Here is a 12,312-nt window from a genome sequence, read left to right as displayed (position 1 = left end):
TAATTATTGTTCTAAATAAATGAAATGCGATTTTTAAAATTAGGTTAAGACATTGCGGACCGGCAACTTTTCTGAAAATTGTGTGTGTATCTATTTGTATCAGTCCATGTGCCAAGGTAACCTTTTTAAAATGACACATCGGCAACCTTCAAAGGTGCCGCCTTGTTCATAATGGGTCAATTAAACTTGACACATTTTTTGCTCTGTTTTATCGGTAACCATGGGAAAAGCATTGCTAGGCTATGGGTTTACGGGAATCGACTTTTCGTCCTTATATGAGAACATATTTTGATCGTCAGGTACCTCTTCAGAAAGAGGAAAGTTCAATCTAGCGCGGTCTGGTCATTATTTTAACGAAAACAATCTGTTTTTAATAAAAAATCGTTTCTAAACACAGGCATTGTAACTACGATTTTTCGTCCATATTATAACGCTAATATTACTAAATATCAGCATATTCTGATTAAATAATGACCAGACCGCGCTAGATTGAACTTTCCTCTTTCTGAAGAGGTACCTGACGATCAAAAAATGTTCTCATATAAGGACGAAAAGTCGATTCCCGTAAACCCATATTTTTGGCTAATTTTGTGGATAACGTTGACAGTCTACCTTATCGCGCTGTCATCGGAGTCTACCCCCTTAATTCAAGTAACGAACCTGATTCTCCGGCAAATGAGATAAAGATCCGTTCGTCGAATGACGATGTAACGCATGCGAAATGCAGTAGTCCTTTCGCGTTAAATGATATATCAACTCAAGATGACAACATTATTGATAGTAATGTTAATACAAATAGTCATCTGAATGAATAGAAAATTGGAGAGGCAGAATCGTCAAAGTAACCAGTCGTGGTAAATACTTACGTAATTATCCGGATGTCGAAAGCATTCATCAGAAACCAAAATTTAGGACAATACTACCTTTGCTTAAAAATGCTAATATTTCGAATCCGGTGATACTTGATAAAAAGGCTATAACGATTGTGTGATTGTACTTGATCACTCAAGTGTTATTAGTTGATTACCACGACAGGATAAATGTTCACCTGTACATAGAAGAATCACAAAATGATCTATTTCGCTTTGTGAAACAGTTATCGAAGAAGAACGAATCATCAATAAAAGAATATAAAGAGAGAGCATCCATATTATACAAATTTTTTACTCCTGTAACCGCTACAACGCATGGATTGCATTTGCAATATAACAAATCTAATTGCAAAACAGGTATTGAAAGATGAATTTTCATGCAAAGTAAACCTGAACTGCTTGCATTGCCAACATAAATCTAAAACTTTTCTACATAAATCATCTGCATGCCTATATGCATACAAAGCGCCATAAACGAACAATATTCATATAAGAATAAGAAATGTAGTCAGTGCAATAGTGAGAACACGGCACATACTTTTGACTATGGGCAACTCCTATTCATTGACATAGAATGTTCGCAATGTGAAAACCTCGCAAAACATTATAATGCAAAAGATTGGAAAGGAACCTTCAAATTACATCAAATACCAATTGATTTGCACTTACATGAGCGCGCATATAAACTCGTTTCTGCCATCGAATACGAAGGAACCGGAAGTGTAGGTCATTACATCGCACGTACACGGAGAATATGTGGTAAATGGGAAACACATAATGACGTCTGTCGAGACAAGAGGCCCATTACAACTACTCAAAGAATACTACGGCAAGACAAAAAACTATCAATACTAATATTCATAAAGAATTGGATTCAATAGAACCAAAGGCAAAAAGCGTTGCAATGATCTGGCGTCGCACTGCATTTAAAAATGCAGTACCACTAACTAAAGAAATTAGTGGTTCACAATTGCAAGTCAATTGTACTCACGGGTCATCCGATCACGTGAGTTGCCCGATGCCAGACTGTATACTTCTAAACAGTGTACAGAATCCTTGACTTGCTCAATGGTTGAAAAAATTAGCACCCGTTTGCGGATTTGGAATATCTCGAACAACGTGGAAGTTAGCTTCCACCCTGTCTTCCGATCGCGGTACAAACGAACCCCTGGGGGTACAAACGCTTCTGAAACAGCACCGGTTCGCGGATTTCGAATATCTCGAAAAACGTGGAAGTTAGCTTCCACCCCTATCTTCCAATCGCAGTACAAACGAACCACCGGGGGTACAAACGAATGTGAAGGTAGTATAAACGGGTACAAATGATGCTTAATCGAATGACCATTGGCATATTGTGATATCTTCAAATGGGGTGCTACCTATTTTTCCCACTCTCCTGATCTTTGATCCCTTAAGGGTACAAACGAAATGAAGGGTGGTACAAACGGGTACAAACCAAGGGTAATCAAATGCATGATCGTTTGAATTGTTTACTTAAACTCAGGTACTATACTCCGTTCACCGAGAGTCCGGGACTGTGCACAGTTTAGTTTTCGCTCGTTCTGCGCATCTCAATGTATATATATATAATAATACCGTGTATACTGAACCGTGTGGAGGGGGTTCGTTACGACCCCCACCACCTTCTAAGCTGCGCGAAACGGTCCCACACTCTCGGTGAACAGAGTATAGGTTCACACAGCTCCACAGGCGGCCCCCCGCGCGCAGTCCGGGCCCCGTGGTACCAGTCAAAGCATTACTGGTCGGAGGTTCGAGGACGCAGGGTCTACCATTTATGGTGCCCCATAACACTCGGGACTGGTTAACCATCGCATGGGGTGCAACTGGGGTCGCCAAGCCCGCACTACAGGGGGTTTTCAAACCCCCTGCAGCTCCTGAGGGGAGTGTATGAGTGACAGCTGATCGTCGTCGAACGAATTTGAAAATCCCATAGAGCGAATTTCAACATGCTCTTGTGGATTTACCGAGTAATCAGGTTGTATGCCAGTATTTTTACATATTTTCTGCCTCTAAGCACACAGGGTGAGTACATCATTTTCTTATAGCTACGGGCTTGCTTCGACGTATCAACGTGTATCGACCGACGGCGATCAGCTGTCACTTATATGACGATGCAAGTCGAATTGCCTGATTCAGGCGCAAAAACGCCCAATTTGCATTTATTAATAACTAATTAATGAAGCTCGTACTGTAATTTTCTCACTCTTGATTTTCGTCTTACTTTAGCGCCTAGAATACGATCTTCAAATATTGCCCACTAGTAGGTTTATACCCTGTATAATCGTACGTTACTAATTACGCTGTTAATTAACAATTCATGTCTTTAGGCGGCCACGCGAGTCATTGGCTCGATTTGACAAATCCGTACTTTCAGCGGTTGGTTTTCATGGTTATTACAATCTGTATTTTACATAAACAATTACATCTTCTAAACTATTGATGATAGAAAGTTGATAGAATTCATGATGATAGATAAATAGTATATCTGAAACATATCGGAGACTCATTTAAATAGCTTGGATACCTTTTGCCATAATTACCATAAATCTTGCAATTTAATGGAAACTACAATATTAAAATTGTATTTTGGTCTAAATAGTTACAGAATGAAAAGTACTGATAACAGGAGGTTGAAAAAAATTCATGAAGCTGGGGTAGTGGTCGGCAAATTCATTAGTCAACAGAGCCAAATGTCAACAGTACAAGGACTGAAATTTCTTTTTCATAACACGAGGCCGAAAAAGACCATTTTCGGCGCCTATAAAGTGGACCGAAAATAGAGTTTTCCCGCCCGGCGTAAGCTCGATTTTACCGCCCTAGGGCGGGAAAACTCTATTTTCAATCCGCTTTGTAGGCGACGAAAGATGGTCTTTTTTATGCCCTTTTTATGAAAAATATTGTGTGCGACACGGGCCGAATGGACCCTTCCAGGCTCGGATGATGTTCTGAGCAGCTCGTGTTCATCTCGGGCGCCTGTAGCGCCCTCGACTGCCACTCGTGCTCAAACATCAACCTCGCCCGGAAAGACCCATTTTCAGCCCTTGGTGCACAAAGTACTATTGAGAACCAAATTTCTTAAACTGGCTGGAAGTTATAGTCGTTTCTCGCGCTTGGCACTCAGCACTCAAGTGCGTCCCACCGTTCTGCCTTCATTACATATATTATATTATGTTATGTATAAATACAATAAGTTCTATACTTCACGCTTGAAAAGATGTGTGAGAAACGGAAAAAGAAATAAGTATATTGTATATTGACTTGTAAACTCATGCAGTTTCATTACAAGGAATTCTAGCTAATAAATGAACTCCGGATATCACGTATGATACCCAGAGAATGTTTCGATAAACTAAAACTCTACGAAACATAAATTCATTGAGGAAGGCTTTTGAAAAGGCTGTGTGTCGAAGTGGGCTGTTACGAGGTTGATCCGTGCCAAGGGCCCGACAGGTAACCCAGTATGTCGACTCGGTCGGGTTTAATTAGGGAAGGATAAAGATGCACAGGCGACCCTTTTTTTTTTTTTTAAAAACCGTTCAGGTTAGGTAGGATTCTAGAGATACTGTTGACGTAACCCGACAGTCTAGGTATCAGGTACTCGATGTGAGCATTGAATGAGAGCTTATGGTCAATATACAGTCCTAGTTATTTAAAATTGGCAGCGAAGGGTACTTTTGTGTTGTCGATCATGATATAATTGTTGTTATGCTTAAATGTATTTTGTATCGTGCTGTAACATACAGCCGCAGTTTTACTAGCGGCGACTTGTAGACCTATGTGCCTAATTTGGTTGAGTATCGCCTGAGTTGCCAGGGATGCTATTGCTCGGCACCTTTTAAGATTTTTATCTGCTATCAGAATCAACGTATCATCAGCGCACCCTATAACCTCTGCACTAGGAGGGATTTGGGTGCGCAAGACACTGTCATATCCAGGGACGCAGCAAGCACAGAGCCCTGCGGTACTCCTGCGGTAACCTTTCTTTTCACTATTTTGTTGCTTCTATTTAACATTATGACTTCTCTGTTTATTAAGTAGCTACGAATTATATTCACTATGTAATCTGGAAATTCTTTGTTTATTAATGCATTTATAATTGTGTTCCATGGTAGTGTATTAAAGGCGTTGCTAATATCGACGCTTACTGTGATAACATAGGAACCGTCGGATGTTAAGTTTCTGATTTTTTGGACTACTCTTATAAGGGCCTGCAGCGTGCTACGTCCTCTAACGGAATCCATATTGGCGATCAGACAGGCCGTGGCGTGGTTGTCGATTCGATAGGAGATAATTCTTTCGAAAAGTTTTCCAATGTCGTCGAGTAAGCATATGGGTCTATAGGCTGAGGGTTGGTCAAGGAGTTTGCCTGGTTTGCGCAACAGAATGAGTTTCGCTGTTTTCCAAGCATCCGGGAACTTACTTTCAGCTAGGCAGCGCGAAAAAACATTACATACCGCGCGTACGTTGTTTTCAACGGGACGAGCTGTGACAAAATGGGGTATGCCGGATGGGCCGGGAGCTGTAGCTTTTCTTAGCATTCTTTTGATTGCATTTTTGATCTCTTCTGGTTGAATTGATAGATTAGGATCCCAGGAGGTCATGGAATTTACTGGGATCGACGAGGTCATATGGGGAAAGAGACCGTCGAGAACTGTCTCAAGAATCGTGGGATCGAGAGACTCTGTTATCGACTGATTACTATTCGGGTCTTTTCTTGTGGTCCACTTATATGGGCGACCCCATGGGTCGTCGTCTAATATGGCTAAGGTCTGTTTCCACTGACCTTCCTTAGCTTTCCTAATTGCGGTTTTTAGCTTCCGTTTACAGGATCTATATTCAAGTTCGGCTCGAGAAGTGGCTTCCTCTGAGATGTTATTTTTCCGTTTTAGGCGCTGCCAGCGTCTGCGAGTTTTGGTGCAGGCATTGCGCAGGTCGTTAATACCTGCAGACCACCAAGGCTGCGCCGGAAGTTTATAAGTACGAATCTTTTTTTTGAGAGAGGCTTTAGTAGCTTGCAGCAGGGATGAGTTTATAGTGGAGATAGAAAGTGCGTTGTCAGTGGAATAGCACCAGCTGAGCGTATTAATTGCTGCGTCGCACAGCTCAGGGTTAAAAGTTTTATTATTCCATCGCGGGAATGCATACGGTTTCGCTATGGCTTGAGTTGGGAGAGTGTAACGGAACTGAATGTACAGATGGTCGGACATCGATTCATCGTCCGAGACTTTCCACGCGGATATCTGTTGCAAAGCTAACATGTTGGCTAAGGTAATGTCAACTATCGAGCTTCCTCGTGGACGAACACAGGTAGGGGTAGAGCCTGTGTTCATCACAAGGAGGTTATGCGACTGTATCCATTTTTCCATGATTCTTCCCCTTAAATTGGTTTTAACGTCACCCCATAGCTTACTGCGGGCGTTAACGTCACCGCCTAATATTACCGGAGTACCTTTAGACTCCCGTAGTATTTTTTCAATAATTTTAAGACGATCTTCGAAATCTACACGCTTCTCGGTCGGAGGGAAATATACTGAAATGAAGGTATTACCATCCGCGCTGATTGCTACTATGTTGTTTTCGTTGAATAAAGTAGACACATTACTTATTTTTTTAGTATTTACGACTATCGCTGCTTTATTGCCATCTGCGCCTATCCACCCCATTTTTTTTTAATTGAGAGGTTCACTGACCAGATCAATATCAACATCTTCTTTGATCATACGTTGTTCGAGCAGTGCCTGTGCTGCCGACGCATGATTTACATTTATTTGTAGGATGTTGATTTTATCATTAACTGAAGACGTTTGGGAATGCATGTAGTTATAAAAGGGACAGTAATGTTTCGGACGAGGCATTATTGCTGCGCGGTTGACAAGGTACCCTCCGTCCTTATCGTGTTAGAATCAACAGTACCTCTAGAAGAGGGACGGGTGTCCGACTGTTTCTTTATATTATTATATGATGTACATTTGGCCGAGCCCATACGATGATCTGCGTTGAATTTATTTCTCTCACACAGCTTACATGTCATGTTATCAGAGGTGCACGTGTTGGCAGGGTGGCCCTGTTTGCCACATTTGTGGCACCACCCCGTCATATCGATGGAGGAAGGGCAGTTACCTCTGACATGACCGTAGGCCCAGCACTTAAAGCACTGGGCTGGTCCAGGATCGAGCAGGTGCACGTTAGCCACAGACCAACCAATTTGCACTGAGCGTCTGGATACTAATTTAAATACAGCGGCCTCATCACATTTACACCATAGCGTGGCGCTACCGCGAGGATTTTGACGGATCGGGCCTAGGATAAAATTTTCGTTTTTGCCGCATATGGTTTTGAGAGCGTCGGTGACCTCCTGTTGAGATACTGAGCAGTCTAAGCTGGTTAACAGTATTTCTTTGTATTTAATTGGACAGGAGACACGGATATCATTAGGATTAAATAAACCTCGGATTTTTTGAGCGAGGTTCGCTGCAGCTCCGCCTTCATTCTTTTTTGGAATCTCTAGAATGAGGCCACCGCTTAGAGATGCGCGTGGTTTTATGTGATCTATTCCTAGTTCATGTAAATTGATATTTTCTCTAGCTTTAGCAATGATCTGTGGAAGTTTTAGGTTGCTATTATCGCTCGTAGTCAAATAAATAACTTCCGTGTTTTTCGGTTTCTTCGCGACAGATTTAGGATTGGGATTCGTAGACAGAGGAAGGTGCTGCGGAAGGGGAGGGAAGTTAGATGGATTCTGTGGTGGAGGGTAATTGTTCGCGGTTATATTAGATTGAACTCTCATTTTTGCTTTTTTCTTAACGATTGTGCTCCAAATTTCGGCATGTTTTGAAGAAGATACGCTCGGTGAGGCGGTTAAATTCGGAGGAGGATTGTCCGGGAGAGGAGAAGGATCAGCAACAGGGACAGGAAGATTATATGATGTATTCGTATTACGACGTGTTTGGTTCAGGTTGGAAGCAAATAGGGATAGGATTTCCTTTTTAAAGGTATTTAATTTTGCATCGATGCTGTGATTTACCGTGTCGATAAGCTTTTCAGCATCGAGGCCGTTTGAAGTCACTGGTTGTAAGTTATTTAAGGATTCTTTATGAGCTTGGTATGTTTGATGCATTTGATCCTCTAGTGATTTAACTTTAGATTCAAGCTTACGGATTACTTTATTAAGTCTGTTATTCTCAGAGATCAGATCGTTGATTCTTTGACGATCGTATGTCTCTTTGAAGGCACTGGAGACAATTTCTGAGCTAACTTTCTTGATTTTTTCTGCCGCTAGTCTCAACTTTTTATTATAAGTACCTTGGAGATTCGATGATTTAGTTCTTACTAACTCAACCTCTTGTGCACATTCACGCAGAATTGCAGCGAGGTTGGGAGAAGGTTCGGCGTGTAAGGATGAAGCATTTGCCTCCGCGTCCTCGAGTTCAGTAGAGGAGGAGTCACCTTCTCGGTAGCTTTTTCTCGGCTTCCTTTTATTTTCTCGGTTGCCATTACTGGAGCCTTTAGAGATCTCCAGGTTGCTATGATCAGAGACGAGTTTTTGCTGGTTGCGTTTACGCTTTGCAGTGGATGTATTGGATGAAAAGATTGAAGCGAGCGTCTCCTCGTGTATTGCAGCTGAACGTGCCGCAGGAGGACTTCGGAGAAGAGAGAAGGTTGGAGTATGCGAGAGAGCGTACGAGTACTTGATGGACAGACGACCCTAATCTAACACTTAGTATTAGCCTCGGTAACTGCAGGACGTGGACGACGGAGGGAGGGTCAGTCTCTCTTAGCCACTAGGTAATTAAAGGTAGTCGGATTGGAAGGTCAACTTCGTTCAGCGGCTAAGACATACCGTTCGCAAGATACTCCGGTTATCAGCTAATATGGAATCAGGATTTGAATGAATATTAGAACGAATCTAAGAGTTTAAACACACAGTCTTATATTCTCTAAATACTCGATACAATACTCTATTTATTAGTCAACTCTTACGGTAAGAAAATTCCTACTTCGGTAAACGCACTGAAGTCGCGGGGAAAATCTAACAAGAGGAGGCCGAGATGTCTGGGACACGGATTTTGATGAGTCTCACATATGTTGTAATGTAGATATAGTACAACAATATATATTTCAATGTTGGGGTCAACGCTCAATAGTTTTCGAAATTTCCAGACGCTCAGTGCAAATTGGTTGGTCTGTGGCTAACGTGCACCTGCTCGATCGTAGACCAGCCCAGTGCTTTAAGTGCTGGGCCTAAATTGGTTTTTACGTCACCCCATAGCTTACTGCGGGCGTTAACGTCACCGCCTAATATTACCGGAGTACCTTTAGACTCCTGTAGTATTTTTTCAATAATTTTAAGACGATCTTCGAAATCTACACTCTTCTCGGTCGGAGGGAAATATACTGAAATGAAGGTATTACCGTCCGCGCTGATTGCTACTATGTTGTTTTCGTTGAATAAAGTAGACACATTACTTATTTTTTTAGTATTTACGACTATCGCTGCTTTATTGCCATCTGCGCCTATCCACCCCATTTTTTTTTAATTGAGAGGTTCACTGACCAGGGCAATATCAACATCTTCTTTGATCATACGTTGTTCGAGCAGTGCCTGTGCTGCCGACGCATGATTTACATTTATTTGTAGGATGTTGATTTTATCATTAACTGAAGACGTTTGGGAATGCATGTAGTTATAAAAGGGACAGTAATGTTTCGGACGAGGCATTATTGCTGCGCGGTTGACAAGGTACCCTCCATCCTTATCGTGTTAGAATCAACAGCACCTCTAGAAGAGGGACGGGTGTCCGACTGTTTCTTTATATTATTATATGATGTACATTTGGCCGAGCCCATACGATGATCTGCGTTGAATTTATTTCTCTCACACAGCTTACATGTCATGTTATCAGAGGTGCACGTGTTGGCAGGGTGGTCCTGTTTGCCACATTTGTGGCACCAACCCGTCATATCGATGGAGGAAGGGCAGTTACCTTTTAATACACTATCATGGAACACAATTATAAATGCATTAATAAACAAAGAATTTCTAGATTACATAGTGAATATAAATCGTAGTTATTTAATAAACAGAGAAGTCATAATGTTAAATAGAAGCAACAAAATAGTGAAAAGAAAGGTTACCACAGGGTTCTGTGCTTGCTGCGTCCCTGTGGAACATTGGATATGACAGTGTCTTGCGCACCCAAATCCCTCCTAGTGCAGAGGTTATAGGGTACGCTGATGATACGTTGATTCTGATAGCAGATAAAAATCTTAAAAGGTGCCGAGCAATAGCATCCCTGGCAACTCAGACGATAGTCAATCAAATTAGGCACATAGGCCTACAAGTCGCTGCAAGTAAAACTGCGGTTGTATGTTACAGCACGAAACAAAATACATTTAATCATAACAACAATTATATCATGATCGACAACACGAAAGTACCCTTCGCTGCCAATTTTAAATACCTAGGGCTGTATATTGACCATAAGCTCTCATTCAATGCTCACATCGAGTACCTGATACCTAGACTGTCGGGTTACGTCAACAGTATCTCTAGAATCCTACCTAACCTGAACGGTCCTAACCAGTTTGTTAGAAGACTCTACACAAATACCTTTAACTCTATGGCGCTATACGGCTCCCCAGTATGGGCAGATGCCGTACTCAAAAGCAAGTTCCTTACTAAAGAACTCCTATCAGCGCAAAAAAGAATGGCGAATCGTACGTCCTGCTGCTACAAGACGGTTTCCTTGGACGCAACGCTGATCCTAGCCAATTGCGTCCCAATTGACATACAAGCAACAGTAAACGCACTTGCATACTCTGCCATAGAGAGTGTCAAAGCGACCACGCGAACACCTTTACCGCTTCTTAATGCTATTAAAAAAGAAAGGAAGGAGATCATGTTGGCGCAGTGGGAAAGGCGCCTCACCTTGACCCCGGGCTCTTCACAATCATTGAATCCGGTCGTGGCTCCTTTACTGCATACTTGGGCCAAACGCGAACATGGAAGCATCGACTTTTACATGTCGCAGATGTTGTCGGGCCATGGATGCTTCGGCAAATTCCTATTCAAAATCAAGAAAGAAATATCCCCGCAATGCCACCACTGTCAGGCACGACTTGACACCAGAGAGCATACTCTCTTTGACTGTCCAGCCTGGACAGAAGAACGATGTCAACTTTTCGCAACCTTAGGCCTAACCGACTCTTTGCAGGGCATATTCGAAGCCATTGTACTGTCCAAAGACAACTGAACAGCTTTCTCACAGTTCTCGCGCGCCGTCCTGCGATTAAAGGAACAGGACGAACGCGAGAGAATCGCTAGAGGAAGGCAAAAGTGAAATGTGACTCTGCTCATGAATATATATTCCTACATTCATTCATTCTTGATTTATCCATTAGCCATCATAACCATTTTCTATCTATCTCCTCAATGTTATTTATTTGATATAGATATCCGTTGTTTATAAGATATGTTCTATATCTCAATTTTATTTATCAGATATGTATTTATGTTATTTATCAGATATGTATACATGTTATTTATACCCATGGATACTCCCCTTAATGTATTTATAGGACATGTATAAGTGTTTTCTACTACTTAGAGCCCTACTTTTCATAGCTCCACAAGTCAGGTTCTCTACCTGTCACTTATACTCTAGATTTTATTTTATATTTTATCTTCTTGACCATATAGTCCAGAATTTGACGTACCCCCGCCTAGAAATGGCTCCTAGGCGGGTGGAGAACTAAAGTTAAAAAGGGGACCTGTTTACAGGTTCTCTCTTAGGCAATTTGGCCTCTCTTTTCCTTTTCTTTGCACCAAGATCATTCTTAAGCACCATTACGGTACAGCGAGGGGGGGGGGGGCGAGCGCAATCCGCAAGGGGTCCTCGGCCCCCTCCATCTTCGCTGCTTCTCCAGAGCCATCGCGGGGTTTTTAGTCGGTTAGAGTCCGACACTATCCCCTAAAAAAAAAAAGGGTCGACTGTGCGTCTTTTTCCTTCCCTAATTAAACCCGACTGAGTCGACAGGCTCGGTCACCTGTCGGACCCTTGACACGGTTCGACCTCTTAACAATATCTAGTTTATACAATAAATGTAAGCAACATTCGAAAAATTTTATCCATGAGTGTAATGTGGATAAACCGAAACAAAACGAAAATTATCTTCGACAACTTTCTTCTTAATCATTGAATCAATAGAATTTAATTCTTTAGATGTTACATCACATAAGTAACATCGTTGTGTACACTTCGTAGAGGATATAGCATTGCATATTTTTCCATCAATCATTATCATCGCCATATTAAAATTAATAGAAATCTCCTTCCCATTAATATTTGAATTAGAAGGAACGAGTTCTTTTATTTCGTTTTTTATGTATGAGACTTCATGTACCAATTGAATTCTCATT

General features: G+C 41.7%; 2 protein-coding genes across 2 annotated transcripts; both read right to left on the bottom strand.

Moving 5' to 3' along the window:
- Positions 1-4,538: 4,538 nt before the first annotated feature.
- On the bottom strand, positions 4,539-6,556 carry LOC108622066 (uncharacterized). The gene is made up of 2 exons (XM_018019727.1): positions 5,357-6,556; positions 4,539-4,895 (listed from the first exon to the last, which is right to left on the bottom strand). Exons 1-2 carry the CDS (start codon positions 6,554-6,556, stop codon positions 4,539-4,541), a joined length of 1,557 nt encoding a protein of 518 aa, XP_017875216.1.
- Positions 6,557-6,562: 6 nt separating this feature from the next.
- LOC108622056 (uncharacterized) lies at positions 6,563-9,854 on the bottom strand. The gene is made up of 6 exons (XM_018019713.1): positions 9,782-9,854; positions 9,448-9,551; positions 9,094-9,216; positions 8,734-8,759; positions 6,918-8,416; positions 6,563-6,687 (listed from the first exon to the last, which is right to left on the bottom strand). The coding sequence occupies exons 1-6, from the start codon at positions 9,852-9,854 to the stop codon at positions 6,563-6,565; spliced, it is 1,950 nt and encodes a 649-aa protein (XP_017875202.1).
- Positions 9,855-12,312: the final 2,458 nt, after the last annotated feature.

This window comes from Ceratina calcarata, unplaced genomic scaffold, assembly GCF_001652005.2.
Source record: "Ceratina calcarata isolate Rehan_Ccalc_2016 unplaced genomic scaffold, ASM165200v1 scaffold1102, whole genome shotgun sequence".
Taxonomy (NCBI): domain Eukaryota; kingdom Metazoa; phylum Arthropoda; class Insecta; order Hymenoptera; family Apidae; genus Ceratina; species Ceratina calcarata.
Note: the sequence above shows the minus strand (reverse complement) of the source record. Positions and strands in the feature narration are given on the sequence as shown.